Genomic DNA, 21,187 nt, shown 5'->3' on the forward strand with positions numbered 1-21,187 from the left:
TGTAACTGAGCGTATATGATCAGCTGAGCTGCACGAACTGAATGTCCTAAGAGAAAATGTATTTCTCATCTTTAACTCCTCCCTGTACAGCTGTCACATGCATTATTCTCCAGGCCTTCAGACTGAAATTAGCACATCTCAAAGAAGATGGCTGTGAAAGCTAATGGTAAAAGTCCGTTTTAACGTACTGTGGTTTAACGTACCATCTACCATGAAACATTAAAGGTCCTATGTGTAATTTTTTGGAAGACTTATTGACAGAAATGCGATATAATATACAATACATAATGAAGCGTTGTGGTTTTTTTACCTTAGAATGAGCTATTTCTATCTACATACACCGCGGGTCCCCTTACGTGGAATTCACCATTGTTTTTCTGCAGGAGCCCTAAACGGACAAACTGCTCTACAGAGTGCATTTCATGAATACGTTATCTCCCTCGGCAAAGAAGCGAAAATGTAACGACATCGTAGTTCTATGTCAGCCACCGTAGTGCTTCGAAAGGGATGGGTGGAGTGAGCCATTGGTTGCAATTCGCAACCTCACCGCTAGATGGTGCTAAATCTAATACACTGGACCTTCAAATAGTATATGAATTTTCTAACGAAACACCACCGTAACATGTATAATACAGTACCATGGTATTATCATCACTGAACCATGGCACTCTGGCCATCCTGATTTTGCCAGGTGAGAGATGTTTTTGGGATAACGCTCTAATCGACGAATCAAACTTAGGGGAAATTTATAGTTGGTTTAGAATTACAACTACGCCATTATTATTCATCTATCTTTTTTCTCTAATTTTAAACATAAGTTATGGCTGGGGTAAAGGGTTATTCTACAGAAATATTGTTCCACTAAAAGGAAATTCACCTACAAATGTATACCATTACATTAGAGTGTAACCACATCATCCTGGAAAACAGAAAAAACCTTTTAGAGGCCAATGTTTACCGTCAACTTCAAAGTGGTGTGGCGGTTCTTTCATTGCAAAGAAACATCACAACATATAACCTAACCTAACCTCATTCAATCTTACTCTCGCTCTGTCCTCTGCAGCTTTGAATTGAGTTTTTTGGTACACCAGTGACTTGGGCTTTACCTGATGATTAAACACCTCCAAACATCACTGTTCCGAGTAAAAATACACCTTGTCGCCTAAAAAATAATGAAAATAACTTTGACGTCTTTAATGTTGACTAAGGCCGTTTCAAAGATTGAAGTCAATGGCACACTTCTGGGATTCACAACTTTCAGTAGTTTTTGGTGCAAAGTAATCAAACAATTGTGCCAATAAAATCATTATTTTCATTGTTTGTCATATAATCTTGAAATCCATCATTTAATCTATTAGTTACAGCAATAAACACACCTGTTTTGACCATTTTTCATGGGTATGACTGCTCTGATGCAAAAAAGAAAACACATTATGCGATGTTAGCATTAGTCACATATTTCTAAATTCACTATACTCATCAATGCTTTAAAATACACTTTCTAACCTGATCCATCCATTGAAAGTAAAGTTGTCTTCTGTAGTTCAAGTCCACCTTTCACTCAGTTCATACATTTATGTTTCATATATTTCTTGACCAGCTAAATAAAACTGACATAGCTTCACTTTTTTTAATTATTTGATGGGGTCACAGTCGTCAGTTCTTACACTTCAGTCCCGTCTCAGAGCTTTGTGAGGGATCACAAAGTCTTATCAGTCCTTTGCTCCACACATTTCACCCATGATAGAGCAGATTTGCCCACCGCCTCAGGCGAAGTACCGGCCCGATGAATAACTCAGACCCAGGTGACAGGTCCAGACACTTGCTTTTCTATTATTTCCCTGACGTGCGGTTACACTTATGAAAGAATTTGGCAGCATGGTACCTCGGGTCATGTGCTGTATATTTTATGATTAAACAGACAATTCAATCTTTATTAAAAAATAATCCACAGTTCGTGAGAAACAAATACACACTTTCATAATTTGATTAAACCCAAACATCCCTTTCATTTAATCTCATCTGCTTCTCCTTGAGTCATGACGTTGAATGGAGGGTAAACAAAGACTTTTGCTCAAGTCTCATCCGAGATTATTCATATTTAAAAAAACCTCTGAGCAATACAAAGGTCAGTTTTGCTCACTGGGGTTCTTTTTACCGATAAATATATAAAAGCATAATTGTTTTTCAACTTTAAAGTCCCCGTGAACCGAAAGTTGCGATCATTTTTACTTCCGTATTTTGACGCATTTCCAAGTGAAATGGAATTTCTAATGAGAAAAATAGTGGGCGTCTTTTTCTGCGATTTGATTGGATGTATAAAAACAGCTGTTGCATTTTGAAACGGAACTGACAGCAGACTGAGAGTTGAAGGGAAGGAGTTAACGGATGCTCCGCCCAAGCCATCTAGCATACGTCATTTGAGATGGATAGTCATTACAGAAAGGAAGTGCATTATCAGATCTTAACTAAAGATTATGAGGGCACACGAATTTTAAAAAGAGAATGACCCACATTGATAAACCATTTACTACAAACGCTGCAATATTTCATGAAAAAATAGGCATTGTCATTTTTTATTTCACTGGGACTTTAAATAAAACTGATCAGTGTGAATTTCTGACATTGTATTCAATGTTATTTTTCTATTCTGTAACGGTGCTTTGAAACCATGTGAATTAGGAAAATTGCAAACTGAATTGAAAATACACAATCAGTGTATTGATCAAACTGTGAGATGCTTTCATGAAAGCCGAGTGAGACAATATACGCCAACACCGGTTGGGTTGAGAATCGTGTTTTAACAATAAGGATTATCCCCGTCTCTTTGTAAACGCAATTTAGCTCAAGAAACAATCCTTTTCGATTATGGATTTAAGAAGTGTTTCATCTCATGGAAATCAAGTCTTTGTTTCCATGAGCTACAGGTGAATGTGATTTGTGTAGTAGACCACATAAATGCAGTATCCATTTGAGCAGTGACAAAATATTAATAAAGCTACACTTTGTGTTAGATACAGGAAGGGTATCAGAAAACATGCGGTGCAGAGATAATAGAGAAAAACAAACAGCATAAGTCGCATCCTTCGAAAACGATTTGATCGTCAGTGATGTGATGAATTTAAATACATTTCATTTGTGATTTACATCACTAAGGTTTTGCATATATACGTATATATGTATATACAAGTCACATACATGTTTTATTTAAATCATTACATCCCTTCAACTGAAGGACTTGACTCAGCAACATTTTTACGTTTACCAAGATTTCATTCAACACACCAACAAGTCACCATGACATATCTGAAATGCAATCCATTTCCTGGTGATTCCTCTATTGCGGAGGTAGATAAATGTACAGTTCTGATTTGAATTCCACCCGTGTGGAAAGAGATAAATGCCTGCAGTAAATGCAAACCGTTCTGAGGTCAGGCACTATGTGTCGCTTTCTCTCGAGTCTGCTTATGTGCCGTCGTCTCAGCTGGTCTGTGATCAGCACCTACTGCCTCTAATACACACGTAAACCCTTGTGCTCTATTAAGAAAAGAATGAACATAATTAAAATCAGTTAAATGAATATTCAAAACATAAACTAGGTATTTTTGTCATTTAGAGGAAATTATTTAACTTGCTACGTATATAGAAAGTACAATTACAATGACCAGAACATTGACCAAACTTCTTTGTTTTGTCAGATAAATATTCCAAATGATTTTTGTCATAGCCCCACATATTAAGATGAAGCTTTCAGGCTCTTTTTGAAGCATACAGGTATATAACAGCAGCAACCCTTTTGTCTCTTTCTTGTCATCATGATTTCTCCAAATGAAGAGTTTGGTTCCAAAACGAGATGACTCCAAAATCATGTTTTTTATTATGTTATCGTGTTTTTATTGTGCTAGTTAGCTGTATTTTTTGAGTTATTATGGCTTAAAGGGGTCATATGACACGGCTAAAACGAATATTATCATTTGTTTTAGATGTAATGCAATGTTTACACACGATTTAAGGTTCGAAAACGCTGTATTTCCCACATACCGTGCATGTTTGTATCCCCTTTGAAACGTGCTGAAAAAAGCGAGGTGTGCTATGATTGGCCAGTTAACCAGTGCGTAGTGATTGGTCGAATACTGCAAGCGTGTGACGGAAATGTGACGCCTCTGACCATATTTGGAACATCAGGTTCCTCTTCAATTGTACTGACAGGTATACTGACGTATACATTTGGGCGGTCTTAGTCAAATCATACCACCAACTGACGTAGATTTGTGGGGGTGTGGTTACACGAGGATTCGCTTTTAGATAGAATGCATCTTTTGTTTCGACAATTTTTGCAATTTTACGCGTCTAATACATGCATGGGCAACTTATAACACACCAAAGACACAGAAAAAGCACCATATGACCCCTTTAAATCAAAACAAACCAACTGCAGTTTGATTGACATTAATTGGAATGCACAATAAAAACACATGGGAACCAAACTCTTGAAATATACTGTACTCCCCACAACAAAATATACACCAAAGCATTCTAAAATGAAAAATTGTATTAAAACATCGTTACGCGTACTTCAGAAGATCGTCCAGTTCTCTTTTGATCTTGTTGACAACAGGTGGACCCTGATACACCAGAGCGGTGTAAAGCTGAACTAAACATGCTCCAGCACGGATCTTATCCAGAGCGTCCCGCCCACTGGCCACCCCGCCGACACCAACGATAGGTATCTTTCCTACAGACTCGCACAAAAACAAACTTCTCTTATGAAAACTACCCAAACTATATATGAAACATAAGAAGCACAAGACTTCGGGTTTTCAGCATGTAAGGAGGGTACCTTGGGTCAAGGAGTACATCTCTCGCACCATCTGCGTGGACATTTCTTTGAGAGGCTGACCGCTGAGTCCTCCGTCCTCACGTTTGTTGGGGTCTTTTAAAGTCTCCGGTCTGGAAACAGTGGTGTTAGAAACCATTAAGCCATCAATACCAACCTAAATCAATACAGGTCAAGGCAAAAAAGGACTTCAATAATTCAAGTCTGACTGCAGTGCTAACAATAATGATGATATTTGAGACGAACCTCCATGATGACCTCGGCGATGTCTTTTTTGTCCTGTGAAGTAAGATCAGGGGCGATTTTCACCAGGACCGGTGGACGCTTCTTACACGGCAGAGAATCTCGCTCTTTCAGCACCTGCATAAGCATAAAGAAAAACAAGTCTCATTTGATCACTCACATTTAACTCTCACGAAACCTTAAACACACTTCGCTAGATTGAGCTTGATTTAATAGTAGTGTGATATGATAAACAATAAAAGAGGATGCTTGGTAAACAAATGCTCTATCTTTAGTTCTCTATCCACAGTTGCTCTGTTTTTCATTATTGAAGTGTGCTTGGACGGACAGCCGACGTGTGCTTGCATATACTTGTAAGTTTGTGTAACCTTTTCATTGATGCTGAGAATATCATTTCTAATTTGGAAATATGTGAGGTCACATCAGACTGGAGATTCCGCCCCAGAATCATGCACTACCTTGTCCAGAAGGTGGCGCAGTTCTTCCTTGCCCTGTAGGTTCCTAAGGCCTGGAGTATTAGGGCTGCTCACGTTGACCACCAGATAGTCAGCGAGCGGGCCCAGCGTCCGCAGCCCCTCCACATAATCTGCCACCGCATCAGTGGAAATCTTGTTCTTGCCGAGATTGATGCCGAGAGGTTGACCTGCTGAGAGCGGACGGCGAGGGCATTACATTCTGTCGTGGAAAAGTTGCAGAGACGTATTCAAATAAGTAGGAAAAATCACTGCGCATATTTGATGAAAGTCCACAGTCGAGCGTTGAATGACACACTGTGAATGTGCAAAGCATTAGAGGCGGTGTGCTGTAAAGCTATTTTCACAATGTTCGAGAAAATAATAACGGATCTTAAATCTGGAGACATGGAAATGCTTTACAAAATCAGCCCTAAAGTTAAACAATAAAACCGAGTAAGATTTTGTGGCGGTTTTGTGATGTTTACCTGCCGTCAGCGCTGACTGCGTGAGTTCTCTGGCTTTCAGTCTGTCGTGTACGGCAGAAAGGCCGCAACTGTTGAATCCATATCTGAAATAAACAATAAAAAAATATATATTATATTAATCTGTGCAAACACAAATGTGTCTATTGAGGGGACTGTAACCAGTAGCGCCGTGTGGTTTGGACAACATCTTGGACTTGAATAAACCTCAAACATTCCAGATTTATTTCGACTCTGATTTCATTTGTGCGCTTGACGCAGGCCTGTAAAATTGGCGTTAATATGTGCTCTTATATGGGCTACCAAAGATCTGGTCCACAAATTGTTTTAAATGAGAGCAAAAGATGAACGACATTCATGACACACGGTAGTACTTTGAGTTCACGGAAGAGAAAGTCCGAACTTTCAAATGACAAGCAGCATTTGGCATTCAAAACTTCTCATTTCCGAAGGACTCCACCCTTTTTTGAGCACCTGTGAAAAATCTGGCCGACATTAAGAACGCAAAAATGCACATTAAAAAATAACACAAGAGTATATTCATGAACAAACTATACTCTTATATAACTTGATTTATTCACAACAAATGCTATTGCTTTGTAAATTAAAAATAAAATGCACACACGCTAGGGCTGTGCAATTAATCGAAAATAATTGTAATCGTCAATTTTGGCCTCCAACAATTACAAAAACATAATAATCGACGTAAAACGATTATTGTGCCGCATTCCATTTTGCAAGGATCATCTCTTTTCTTGTGGTATAAATCCACAGTTGTTCAGCTGTGTTATTTCTTTACATTTATTTTTCAGTTGAATTCACAGTTTAAAAGCCAAGTTTTTTTATTTTTCTATGTTGTTTTAAAACTTAGTGAGTAATCATGTTAAATAATCGGGATCTCAATATTGGCCAAAATAATCATGATTATGATTTTTGTCATAATCGAGCAGCCCTAACACACGCACACAGCAGAAAGAGAAACAAAACATGAACAGGACTGAGCTATACAGCTACACTGAACCCACAACAAAGAAGATCAAAGTGTATTTGATATGTTTTATGACACAAAGTGCGTCATAATGAGCCGATGTTACACTGTAAGCTTTTTCCTAAGGGCGGGCTGTCCTGCGCCTCATTTGCATAAATTCCATGCTCAGAATAAACACGGGGTGCGTGCACTGACGGAAGATGCTAAAGTGATTTAATTTAAAGCCAGGCATGCATGACATTCTAGGAAGCCTCGGAGAGGAAACCTGAGTTTGACAGGTAGACATACAAACAATGTTCCATGCAAATAATAAACCATATAGAGTTAGGAAAGCAAAACGAATAGGCTTATCAAGCATTGAAAGGGAGGAGGAAACCCATATTTTTTTGTTAATGACGTGCAAGGCTATTCATCCAATCAAATTCTACGATATTAGGCTGCAATTTCGTCCCCAGCTTTTTGTCACTAACCAAATTAAGTCAATCTAAACGTAGACGTGTTGCGTGACATGCCCTATGACCACGTGACCACCAAACCTATGCTAGGCAAACACAGATCAGACTACGTTGAAATGGGTTCAATTACAGTAAGATTATATATGGTTTGTGCTGACCACGTTGTAAGTGTTATGAGATGAATCACTGACCGCCGAAACAGATTAAATTCAAGAGGAATTGAGAATCCAAACACTCAGATTATACTTGAGTGAGTACTTCTATTCAGACGGTATCACATTAATGATTTCCCCATAGAGCTAATACGTTTCAGCATTTGTTTAGTTTAGTTTAGTTTAGTTTAGTTTAGTTTTATACATTACATTGAGCCAGTTTTAGTCAAGTCTCGCGTTTTGAACTTGACCAAATTTCATATGAAAATATTATGTCCATCAAATTCTCAATGCTTTACAGACCAAGCAAATAGTGGGTGAAAGTTGAATGCCTAGATTTGATCCATCAACTAACCAATAATGTAAACTCATATTTAGGATTAAGGCAGGCAAAGTCCAATAACTGATGAATCAACTATCAAAAGAACCCATACTGGTCTGACACTAATCTGAATAATGGGAAGGATTTGGTTACAACCATGGATGGACACATACCTGTTAATGACCGCCTGGTCTGACTCCAGTCTATACACACGTGGTTTCTGGTTTCCTTCCTGTGGTTTTGGTGTGACTGTCCCCACCTCGACAAAACCAAAGCCAAGTTTATAAAGCCCATCCACTGCCTCGCCATGCTTGTCAAAGCCTGCTGCTATCCCAACCGGGTTCTGGAACCTTTGACCCAACACGTTAACCTCCTGGTGGAAATAAATAATGTGATTATTATACAAGGGTGTTTGCAATAAATATGAATAAACTAAAATGTCCTGTGTGCACATAGGGCCATGATGGTACGGCAAAGGTATTTAATGGTCTATCACGTGACGCACTAACCAATGATGCTGGGTCCTTGTAACGGTTACGAGGCACAAGACCAAGGCCAATCAACCGCACAGCCATGACATGAGCTGTCTCTGCTCCCACAAGTCTTTGCAGCACAGGCATCAGAGCATTAGCGTAAAAATGCTCGTCTCCGGATGCCGTGAGGTACCCGAAGAACAGGGCACTGCCACATCCAATGATCTTTAAAGCATCCTTGGCTTGTTTCTGCAGACGTTGGGAGAGGAGACTTAGAAAGCAGAAGCTCTTTTGCCATTATTTCTGGTGAAGTCATAATATTAATAAAAATTCCCAAATACACACAAAAAAGGGATTGTGTAGGCAACATGTTCTCATCATCAAGTACACATTCAACACTTCAATTTCATCCAGGGCGATGCCTCACGAATCAATAAATAATGTGTATATTCACGTGTTACTGAGTCTAACAATGATACAGTGTTTAGAAACTAACTGACTGCATTGTGAACAGTACACAATATATAACCTACGAAATGTCTTCCTCGAAAGTGTGCTTGAATTATATTATAAATAATCTAATTGCTTTTGTCTAATGCAAAGTACAATTTGAAATCTTGACTGCAGTATTCATATATATGTTTATTACTAAAACACAAAAATTCATATGGCAGCATAACGCCAGTTACCATGTTCATTCATGCCCATATTCAAGTACCAAGTGTTTCAATAAACTGTGTAAAAATCATTGGAAAATCGCATGTTAATTTTTATAGTGTTTAACAATTTATTGCACGCTGATATTGTAGAAGTGCCACTGTCCTTTGAAAGTTCATTTCAGCACGTAACGTTAGATCTACAGTAAAAAAAAATAATAATAACCGATTTAATATTTGTGAGCCACAAAAACAAGGAAAATGGCAGTCGTTAAATCAGTAAAAGCACGCTGTATTTAAGGTGATAACTCTACGTGTACGAATAAACTTCATGTTTATCTGAGCACAGGAACGCAACGCGTATTCACCTTCAGTCTCCCCGCCATGTTATGCGCGTGCAGGCGAGCAACCTGAATCCACGCCGTTTCACTTCCTGCATGAAACCTCGCGAGAACAGACGTAATACTACGACGTTCTAAAAAAGCACATCTTCAAGTGTTTAATATATATATTTGGTAATATAGCAGCTAAGTGTGAGATAATAGTGATTCAATATAGCGAGTTAATCGCTCAATAAATAAAAATAAAGGTAAATAAATTACATTACATAAATTGAAAATCGAAATTGTATTCGTTTGAATGGAAATGAGTCTATACTGGTAAAGTGTTCTATGAGTGTGCTGTCAACTTGTAAATCCTACCGAATTAATGCCTAAAACACACTACATACACAAGGAATTAGGAATTTTGTAATAGTTGTAATGGTAAACAGCTGGTGGTTCATAATGGGACTTGTTATGGAAACCATAACTTTTGTTCAGCAGACGTAATTCTATTATAGATTATATAATTGAGTTCACTCTGTAGTCATTCCTTTAAGTATTTAAACACACACACAGAAATGAAATGCTGTTCCTCACAACCACAAAAAATAATGATTATTTGTAGCTATTATGTAAAAATTGTTTCCCCAAACAGGCTGGAATTTGTTATAAAGTCTTTCGTCACTAATAAATAAATACAAATACCAAAAGTACTTCTCTGCCAATGTACCTCTGTAGTACCACGGTATTGTTTAAAGTAAAGTGTATGTACCATTGTCCATGAACATGGATATCATTCAGTTCCATGGTATCAAAATGACTATTTTACATCCCTCTACCATGGTATTGGCACAGTGTTTGTTGTAAAATCTAAATAACTAAGAATAAGTATTTCAGAAATGAGCATGGAAAAAACAATAGCAGAGGCCTTTTGGAATGAAATGTCTTGGCTTAAAGTCAGACTTTGCATGTATTTGAGTGTCTCCTACCATTTCCCTAATGAAGTTAGTTCACATTCACTGTTTTCACAAAGTGAGATCTCACATTTGCGTACATAGGCTCCCTGTTTTCCAGTCCTCGCAAACTTCTCTCAGGTGGAGGTTGTTTCCAGCTTTCGGCCATGGCTGCCTCAAAGCGGGTGCCCGTTTATTGTTGGATTTCAATTGTTTTGATGTCACTGGCCATTTCTATTGATGGAACAGAGGATGATGGACACCAGCTATATAATTATGACAGCATCTTTGAGAACATCCACGGGGACATCACATACGACTTCGTCGAGGAGTCTATGTCATGGGCTGAAGCTCAGAAAAGCTGTGAGGATCGAAGAGGACATCTTCTGAGAGACCTGAATGATGAGGTTAAGGAGTTCTTACAGACCCTTTCTACAGGACCTGGACGCTGGTGGGTCAATCAGGACTCGATGAGTGGAGATTCCATGGGTGGTAAGACTCAAAGTTTCATCGTAGACTCTATGCACTTCTATACTGTCCTGACAAAGAATAACCAACATCATAAAAAATACAACAGTCACAGATATATATATATATATATATAAAGAGAGAGAGAGAGAGAGAGAGAGAGAGAGCAATTCTGGTAAAAAGCAGAAAACACTATAAATTTGGAAACATCACCACTCAGCTTATGAATATGGTAGACATCTATGAAAAGAATCAAAATGGGTGCTCATTTATATAACATTGTAGTATAGATTTCATCCTTACAGTGTGCGTACGCACAGTCAAGAGTGTCTGTACGCTCAAAGTTTGTTTGTTCAAAATCCTGATATGTGCGCGGAGGATTGTGCATTCACAGTTGGATGGCCATGGTGTTTAAAAACGAGATGCTTTTTTGAGTGTTTCAAGAGAACCTTGCTTATAAAAAAGGGATGGTCCAAGACACATCTTAAGATTTAAAAACTCAAAAAAAGTCTTTCTTTCATTAGGACAAACTGATAGTTCAATAATAAAAAGATCTGCCTTTGACAATCTTGTAATATGTAACACATTTTGTGAGAACAATTGGTTGAAATTGTACTGTATCTCATTTGAAACTGTTAAAATCGTTTCGATAAATATCAGTATATTGTGATGTACGTAGCCTACTTTCAATCTCATGTAAAAAAATAGTACTAGGTAAATCACAGTGTTTTTTTTCTAAAGCCATAGCAGAACCACAACTTTAAGTAACCCTGAACTTTTCAAGGAACAGTCAATTTGTGAACCCAGTATATCCAGTAAAGATGATTCTCTAGAAGAAGGATGTTCTATTAAACCTAAAGAAGCATTTTCGAAATGTTGTTCTTGTACATGTGCATTAACCATTTTGAATGAACCCGTGTAATGTCCCTCTTGTTACAAATCAAGGCAGTGACGTCAACTATCCACGCCATCTTGTTTGCACCTATTTGGAAACCGAGCCATTTCGACTAGTGACCACACCCAACTGCAGCATGAGCTTTGGCTCCCTCTGCACGCTAGGTATGCAAATACAAACGCATCCCATAAAACAATGCTATTTGATGGTCAGAAGCAATACATCTGAGACTAAATGAACGGAACACAAAATGTAATTATGCGATTGTGTCGTTGCAGACGCAAATACACATCTGAAGTCAAGCGAAGCAAAGCACAGACACCGCAGATCCACAGTTGGTGAAATGACAAGTATAAGCACCATTGCACCTTTGTTGGAGGTTAGTAAGTTTGATTCATTTTAAGAGAATTTTTCTCTTATTTCAGTTGATTAATTCGGTCCATCAAGCCCCCGTTTATGTTTAAATGAAATCATTCACCAGGGTACAGTAGGCCCATGTTTGCTTATTAACCTGCACTGTAAAAAACCTGCAATTCTACAGACCTTTTCAGTTTTTTTTTACAGATATTCCTGTCATTTTATTTACATATTTTTAAAGTGTATTTTCGAAATACGGCCAAAGAACGTAAAATTACAGGAAAACACCGCAAAAAAGGGGGGAAACATGTCATTAAAATAAATGACATACAATCAAAAACTCAATTTCAGTTTTCTGATTTGCCGGATTTCATTCGAGTAAACTATGTCTAGAACAACTGGTGAACACTTGAAGTGTTTAATCTTCTTGTTATTTTGCAGACAGCCAAACTGATATTAAAGAACATGGAAACAACGGTAGAGGTGATGACAAAGGATGATCGGGTATGCAGTGTTTCAAACGCATTTTTCAAGTACAAACGATCAAAGGGCCACTGACCACATTCTCGGTGCTTTCAAATCTTTGCGGTCTAACACAATGCATCAATGTAATTATTTTCTTGCTCTTTTTTCCCTGAAAGGTCCTGTATCTAAAACAAATATACAGAATCGTAAAACTTCTTCCAGTTACTGCCGACATGGCTCCTGCAGTTTTGAACATCACTTCGGCCATGTTGCTGTATACACAAGAGTGTGAACTCGATAACTTTGACGACGTAAGTCCAGTTTGGTTGGATCGTTGCTCTTCACGTTTATGAATCCTCTGTATTGTTGTTACAGCTTTCATTGGTGAATGTTTTATATTCAAACAGTTTGAGGAGCTGATCATTAATGCTGGACTCATTTACGCGACGGTCAAAAACGGACCTTTCACGCAGGAGATGCCGACAGGCACCATGTTTGTTGACAGGTCTGGAATTATAACTGCCTTGTGTTGTCATATACAGTGGCTCATCTTTGATGTAATGCTCCGGTGTTCATAAAGCTCTCTGTCTCATCCCTAGTAAAACCCCCGAACAACTGGGTGGAACGGAGGTCGGCTCAAAGAACGGCACATATTGCCAGTTGCCATCTTTATCTGCTTTGTCAGGCCAGCTGCCTCCTGGGAGTGTCAATGTCCAGGTGTGTTCTAAATATGTGCCATTGCCATTAACTTTCTTATTTCTTATACATAAGAATGAAAGAATGCACTTGTAGATACTAGATGTGTTTTCTTAATAAACGTTGGTGTCCTTGTGCGTTATTATGCCAAAAGATAATCGACTGATCAGAGCGTTATTTGTTTCGCTTCCTTTCCCATCCAGAGCCAAACTATTTCCAAATTTTGAATAAAATTTCGATTAAATAAACCAATCACCTGTGTGACGTAATGGTTTTACCAATAAAAAATCTTCTTGCAGCTGTTCCAGTTCAAAGTGAATCCAATGCAGGACAAGTCCAACGAAAGCATCACGGGAACAACATGCAGCTTCTCTTTGCAGAAAGAAGACAGTGCCATCAAACTGATAGGTCTTCCAGAGAACATTGAGGTGAGAACATTGAGCTTTCTTCACAGTACATACTAGTTAGTGCTTTGTGCACACCTTCATCCCAAACTCAATCTGCTCTGCGCAGATATTTCTGCCCCGCCCGGGTGCCGGCGAACCTGAAGTCGTTTCAATCGACTGGAAATCTGGATATTCCGTCACCTCGTCCTTCAACATCACAGACGCAAATATGACGGTGATTGTTACGGCAAGACCAAATAAAAACGTCACCCTCAGTTTTCAGCTGTTCCCGTCTGAGTCAAACAGAACTAACCAAAATGCAACTGCAAGTGCTTATAGAGGCCTGAAAGGTAAAGTTTAAAAAACAGCGAAACATTGTTTATTAGTATGATTAGAAGAACAACGTTGCCATTAGAAGATTTAATCATAAACAAAGTCTCTTGGGTTGGATTTCAATCACTCGTTGAATGTAAAAGTTTTGTACCACAAGTAAAACTTTTCCAACTATGACTTCTCTACATTCAAATATACTTTCCCTGTTTTCATCTTATTCAGAATAATGAAATAAGACAGTATTCAAATAAGTATTAACTTTGATGACACTTGATCACCCATTTTCACTATTTTAAAACACATAGTATTCTTGTAATGTAATATAGCTAACAATGTCATTTTTTTATGCAAAATATACTGTATGTTGCAAAAATATGTGAGATTTATCCTTTCCCTCTCTCTCTGCATTATTATAGAGGATTATCGCTGGCTGATAACCCCAGAGATGAGAAAAGGAGGTCATATCGGCTGGAAGGTGGCCATATTACCAATCAATTACACTTCAAGCGATCAGCTGACCTTGAAAGTCTCTGTTTTTGTCACCAAGTGTCTCTTTTGGGACACAGACCTTGCACAGTGGAGTAGAGAGGGTTGCATGGTAAGACTTCACAACAAGCGAGTACGCAACTCTTTAACAAACGTGTGATTTACTGTGATGTTACTTCCGTCTGACAGGTCGGTCCAAAAACAATACCAAGCTTAACCCACTGCTTGTGCAACCACACGACGTTCTTCGGAAGCTCCTTCTTCGTGATGCCCAACCAAGTGGATTTGTCCCAGACGGCGGCGCTCTTCGCCACCGTGAATGAGAACTATATCGTGGTGGTGTTGCTGAGCTGTTTCTTAGCCGTCTTTCTGGTGGTCCTAGCGTGGGCCTGGTACGCAGACCGCAAAGCTCTCCGAACGGTAAGGTGCACATTCACATTTACTTGAAGGACAGTATGCATAATGTAACACTGAAGTTACAAGCAAAACATTTGTTAAATGAAACCTCGAATGACAATACACAGACTGCTATTCCTTATGAAAAATAACCAGGGTTTTACTACAATATTAAGACTTTTTGTACTAAACCACAGCTGGGTTATTGCTAAGTAAAACTAAACGTTTAAAAACGTTTGTTAATTCAGATCAAATAAAATATAGGGCTACATAATATTTGATAGACTACTAAATGAAAGTTTGTCTCAGCAATAAGCTAAAATAAGTTGAGGAACTAAAATTACTAAATATAAAGTTAAGTTAAGTTAAGTTAAGTTTAACTTAACTTAACTATATATTTAGTAATTTTAGTTCCTTAATTTAAGTTAACTTAACTTTAACATTTTTATTTGGTTAAATAAAAACTAAATTAAAAATTAAAAATTAAATTAAATTAAATTAAATTAAATTAAATTAAATTAAATTAAATTAAATTAAATTAAATTAAATTAAAAAAAATTAAATTAAATACAATATTGTTAAATTAAATTAAAATGAACATCAACACTAATAATATAAAAATAAAAGCTAATTCAAAATATACTAAAATTACAATAAAAACCAAAATAACCTCAAATTTGCAGTTTTCTAAATAATAATAAATTACTAAATATAAAGTTAAATTAAGTTAAAAGTTAAGTTAAACGTTAAAAGAAATTAAATTAAATTAAATTAAATATTGTTAAATTAAATCAAAATGAACATAAACACTAATAATATAAAAATAAAAGCTAATTCAAAATATACTAAAATTACAATAAAAGCCAAAATAACCCCAAATTTGCAGTTTTCTAAATAATCCTAGTTTAACCATGACATTTAAAGTAAATATAAGGTAAATGGTAATCAATCCTTAAAAAACATGGTTACTACACTTTTATTGTAGCCTAATAAAAGATTCTCCTGTTCCTTCGATCCCAGGGGTTTGTACATACTCAGATACAAATGTATAGTATATTGCAATGTAAGTTGCTTTGGATAAAAGCGTCTGCCAAATGCATAAATGTACATGTAAATGTAAAACCAGGGCACATTTTTTAAGGGATCATTTTATATGATGCTCATATTAGAATGAAGAAACCAAACATCCATTGAGCAAAAGACAGTATGATCTTTAAAAGCCTCTGTAAAATGATGCATTTTGTCAAAATACAATACTGACATGATGAAATATCTGTATCCACAGCGAAAGATGACTCTTCTGGATGACAGCCACCCATGTGCCGAGTACAACTATCTTGTAACTATTCAGACAGGTCACAGAAGACATGCTGGCACCACTGCTAAGGTAAACCATACTGTTTACACGGTTGATATCTATCTCACATTCAGCGCTTTTAATAAAACGAAATAAAAACGTGATTTTCTCTGACAGGTAAGGGCGATCCTTTACTTCGAGGAAGGAAACAGCGAGACATACAACCTGTCTGATCCAGAGAAGCCGGTGTTTGAGAGAGGAGGTGTTGACGTGTTTGTGCTCAGCATACCCTTCTCTCTCGGTACAGTGGAGAGCATTGAGATTTGGCATGATAACTCCTCGGGAGACCCGGACTGGTAAGTGTATAAAAAGCCTTTTCTTTTGCATGCATTTTCTTATTTTTGCATAGCAAAGCAGAAACAGATAGCACTTTAAAATGAGTGCACTATTTTCACTTTAGTGTCACTTTCACCTTTCCCTGTGTGCTTTATTTAATTCAAACAGGCTAAAAGCACAAATGAAACCAAAGAAAATAATAAATACAAATTTACACAAGAAAGGATGTTGGCACCAGAAAAGAAAGTAGCAGTTTATTTTTAAGGGTTAGAGAGAGGAAACGCTTCACTAACATTTTAAATGGACGACGGAGGAACAATTTTGATAGGGAAATGTATAAAAATCGAATTTCATTTCATTTATTTAACCAGGTTTAAAACGTCATTAATTCTTATTTATTAGTATTGTCGTTATTATTATATTTATTATTATTCATGAATATTAATGTCATTATTATCAGCAACATAAACACAATATCAGTTCCAAATACAATACAAGAGAATGAGTGATGAATGATTGCATATGTCTCACATTTTTCAGGTACCTGAACAGACTGACGGTTCAAGATTTACAGACACAGGAGGTCACACACTTTTTGTGCTCCACCTGGCTGAGAGGCGAGACCTGCAAGAGGACCTTCAACTCGGCCAAGAACAATGAAATCGCAAGCTTTGGGTAGGACCGCGAGTTTTCACAAAAACAACATTTAATGTGCAATACCGGACAACGGTTTTGATACCCATTTTGTAGTTAGAACAGTAGCCAAGTAGCTTCAGGTCATACGATTTCTTTAAGATCATCAGAAGTTTGTCCAAACCTTTGACGTCTTGCACGCATGCCTGTTTTCCCTCCCAGTGACATTTTCCAGACTCGGACATCATCCGGCTTCCGTGACGAGCACATCTGGGTGTCGGTCGTGGACCCGCCGCGCCGCAGCCCCTTCACCCGCGTGCAGAGGGTCGCCTGCTGTATGTCTCTGCTGCTCTGTACCATGGCCATTAACATCATGTTCTGGAACCTTCCAACGGATGAAGAGTCTCCCGTCCTCCTGAAGATAGGTCAGACCTGTCGTGCAAATTTTCTCTTTGTGACACTCAAATGTGACGGCTCATTTTGGTATTTGCATTCAATGCATCGTGTTTTGAAGAGCATGTTTAGTCAAAACGCAATTAATATGAAGTAACAAAATGCATTTTAACTCGCATGTCTGTTCATTTGTTTTTCAGGGTCTTTCGCGCTGACCTGGCAGGAGCTGATGGTGGCGGTGGAAAGCGGCCTGTTCATGTTTCCCATCAACATTCTCATCATTACCATCTTCCGTCACATCAAGCCACGTGTCGTCGCCAACAAAGAAGAAAGTGACATCATCAAGAACAAAGCAGTCATCCCTGCCTCTGTGTCCATGAACACCATCATTCAGGTTCAGCAGTTTTCCTGTAACATTACATTCACTCCCTCTGTAAGCAAAACGTTATGTTGTTAAAAGTGCGTGTTGTGTTCCTGCCCTTAGGAAATTATGGATCTGTTGGCGTGTCTCAGCAAAAGCCCCAAAAATATGTTGGGCAAGGATGTGAGGTCCGAAAGCAGCGGAGATCTCTTCTGGGCTCTGAACAAAGTGCACGACCTGATTGAGACGATGACAGGTTCATTGATCACTACATCTCATCTCACCTCATTTGAAAAAGTGCACTTTAATTCACCAAAAACAAAAAGTCATATTTTATCCGTCCTCGTGGTTCAAAACTTCTGTGGAACACAAAAGAAGATATTTTGAGAAACGCCTCAGTGGTGTGTATACAGTGCAAGTCAACGGGAGCAAATGTTGTTCGGTTAGCAACGTTCTTCAAAATGTTTCCTTTTGTGTTCTGCAGATGCAAGAAAGTCATACGGGTTTGAAATGTCATTAATAAATGACGACTTTTGTTTTTGTGTTAGCTATCCCTTTAACTGACATCTTTTGAAATACATGTTCCTTTGAAATGCTCTCTAACATTAAAGCGATAAACTTTACTCGCCCTCTTGTCATTTCAGACCTGCATGACTTTCTTTCTTCCGCAGAACACAAAAAGAAGATATTTCAAAGAAAGTTGGTAACCGAACCATTCCCTTCTGTTGTACGGACACAACACCAATGCAAGTGAATGGGGACCAGTTAACAACATTCTTCAACATATCTTCTTTTGTGTTCTGCGGAAGAAAGACAGAATTGTACTTTTGGGTGAACTATCACTTTAACGTGTCAAAATATGAAATAGTCCCCCATACCAGAACAATTCTGTTGCTTTTCCACAGCGGAAATGGTTGGTGATCCTCACTGGTCGTACTGCAGCCGCTTCGTGTTCTACTCTTTAAGTCACGTCAGTCGTCTTCTGGATCACGTAGGAGAAAAGGGCTGTTTCCTCAACGAAGAGCTTCGACAGGCCAGGGGGACGCTGAGTGTTTTGCTGAAGAAGGCCGAGCTGGCGTCTCTCAGACACGCGGCCCAAACGTGAGGATGAATGGGTTTCACAAGACGCTTATAACCTTCCTTCAAAAAAATCTCTTTAAATATAACAATAATTCCCCCTGAGGATCAATCAAATTGAACGGAGAGCCAATGGAAACTTTTCCAAGTATCAGATATGAGGAAAAGAAAAACGTAGAAATCTCACAAATGTGAGAAATGTCATTCGAGTGTCAAACTGAGCTCAGATTTGTCAAGTTTGCAATCAAAAGTCAATATTATTGAACATTTCTCATCATATTGACCCAAATCCAGATCATTTTACCTCTACAATCTACATTCATGTTGCACCTCCATACACTTCATGGCCTAAACCCTTTCTTCAGCGGACAGTCTGCTCTTTTAACATTTGAAATGGTTCTTTGAAAAAAAAGAAACCATGTTTGTGTATTTGTGTCCTAGTACTGTAATCGTGCAGCAACCACAGAAGAAGAAGGGTTGGTGGTTGCCGTGGTGGTTTCTGTTTGTCGGATGGGCTCTTCTTTTCTTCATGAGCGGCATCTCCACCTTCTTCACTCTGCTGTACGGATTCCAGTACGGTCGAGAGTCGTCCATACAGTGGGTGATCACCCTGACACTGTCTCTGGTCCAGAGCATCTTCATCCTGCAGCCTCTCAAGGTCAAACACATTTTCTTGAGAACAATCCGACTTCAAAGGGAAACTTCGTTCATTATAACTCACTTTTATTTGTTTCTCTTTTGCTGGGTGTTTTGAATGTCAGGTGATATTGGTGGCCATCTTCTTCGCCATGATCCTGAGACCAGTGGCTGTGGATGACAACGAAGAGGTCGAGCTTCTCCTGAAAGGTGAGAACACGCACATCAAAACCAAAACGTCGTCTCGGCCTTCCCGAACGCAAGCAGTGATCTCACAAACATTTCATTTCCCTTTTTCAGAGCAAAAGAAAAGATGTGAGGAGTACTCCGGAAGATCAACGTCCTGAACGTAACCGTCAAAGATGCCGGACTGAAGAACCCGTCGACCTCGCTGGGATTTCCACTCGAGATATTGGTGTTGGGAACAGCGCGTGTTCCGGTTTCACATTCGCGCGAATAATCGGTCTCTAACTGTATCAAGCAATCCACGTGTGTAGGCAGACTTTTATTTTTCATGATCCTGATGTAGCGAGAGATTTTACTTGTACATAATTCATGTATCAAAATGTAGTCATAACAAAGTAAACTTAGTCTATACTGTACGGTCGCTTATTGGTTAACATGCTTCGTCTTTATTTTGAAACCTTTGGGAATTTATGAACATACTATGAGTACTTGTCAATGATGTGAAAGGAACTCGACTGTCAAACGTCATCTAGACATTGAGTTCATTTAAAAAGAAAAACAGGGAATATGTTAATAGAGCTACGTTTTGGTGGTCAGTGTCATTTTAGTCGATCATTTTTATTTAAGTACATTTTTAGAGAGCAGATTCCTATAATACGTGAAGTCTGTCTGTCTGCTGTAATTCTTTTGCTGAAAAAGCCATACAAACTGGTCATATAAAAGGACTGAAATGCTAGTGTATGTCAATCAAACTTTAGAATGTTGCATTTAGGAAACAAACCAAGAACTTATTTTTGGTAACCTGTGTAAAATATCAGAAATATGCTAGATAAAACACTGCATAATAACTGCTATACCTCAAATAAATATATGCATACATATTCAATGAAATGTATTTGAGCATATCCTATATAAATAAACTCTATTTAAACGGGCCTCCAGTGCATTTCAGTCGGTCTTTAAAATGTTTGTATATTTACAGCTAGTTTGTGTGTCTTTGCTTGTTGTTCAAAACTAAATTGCAAAAAGAAATAATTGTGTTTGAACAGATTTACAAATGTTTAGTAGCTAGTGTAAAACCTAATAAAAGTTGGTTTTAGGCTGAGAGAAAATATGATAACACTGAAAACATAATATAATAAATATAATAATACTGCATAATAATAATGTTGTATTATATCATACCGTCATAATATAATAAAATATATTAAAGGCATAAAAGCACAAAAACAAAATCTTGTAATAAAAAAATATTCTCTAATCCACAGAAAATCCGTAGAAGTCAATATCTATGGTCTGAGTTTGAAACGAGTTTGAAGTTTGATGGGTTGAAAAATATGCACTGTGTTTACTTTCTGTAAATAACAAAGGAGTCGTAGCTGGCAGGGTTGATGTCAGGGTTTAGACCCCCACTTTCAGCACACTATTATTAGAAAAATGTCATCAT

At 37.9% G+C, this 21,187-nt stretch overlaps 2 protein-coding genes across 2 annotated transcripts; one reads left to right on the forward strand and one right to left on the reverse strand.

Annotated features, from left to right (window-relative positions):
- Nucleotides 1–1,900: 1,900 nt before the first annotated feature.
- dhodh (dihydroorotate dehydrogenase) lies at nt 1,901–9,473 on the reverse strand. The gene is made up of 9 exons (XM_057329137.1): nt 9,432–9,473; nt 8,444–8,656; nt 8,108–8,307; nt 6,021–6,103; nt 5,539–5,726; nt 5,084–5,197; nt 4,841–4,994; nt 4,576–4,735; nt 1,901–3,537 (listed from the first exon to the last, which is right to left on the reverse strand). Exons 1-9 carry the CDS (start codon nt 9,447–9,449, stop codon nt 3,432–3,434), a joined length of 1,236 nt encoding a protein of 411 aa, XP_057185120.1. The 5' UTR covers nt 9,450–9,473; the 3' UTR covers nt 1,901–3,431.
- Nucleotides 9,474–10,472: 999 nt separating this feature from the next.
- On the forward strand, nt 10,473–20,783 carry LOC130551479 (polycystic kidney disease protein 1-like 2). Its single transcript, XM_057329088.1, has 21 exons — nt 10,473–10,831; nt 11,753–11,866; nt 11,981–12,081; nt 12,501–12,563; nt 12,701–12,835; nt 12,932–13,029; nt 13,124–13,241; nt 13,520–13,648; nt 13,734–13,956; nt 14,356–14,537; nt 14,615–14,845; nt 16,107–16,208; nt 16,296–16,474; nt 16,995–17,129; nt 17,310–17,512; nt 17,681–17,874; nt 17,965–18,097; nt 18,747–18,942; nt 19,360–19,576; nt 19,680–19,764; nt 19,855–20,783. The coding sequence occupies exons 1-21, from the start codon at nt 10,507–10,509 to the stop codon at nt 19,899–19,901; spliced, it is 3,210 nt and encodes a 1,069-aa protein (XP_057185071.1). The 5' UTR covers nt 10,473–10,506; the 3' UTR covers nt 19,902–20,783.
- Nucleotides 20,784–21,187: the final 404 nt, after the last annotated feature.

Source organism: Triplophysa rosa, linkage group LG1, assembly GCF_024868665.1.
Source record: "Triplophysa rosa linkage group LG1, Trosa_1v2, whole genome shotgun sequence".
Taxonomy (NCBI): domain Eukaryota; kingdom Metazoa; phylum Chordata; class Actinopteri; order Cypriniformes; family Nemacheilidae; genus Triplophysa; species Triplophysa rosa.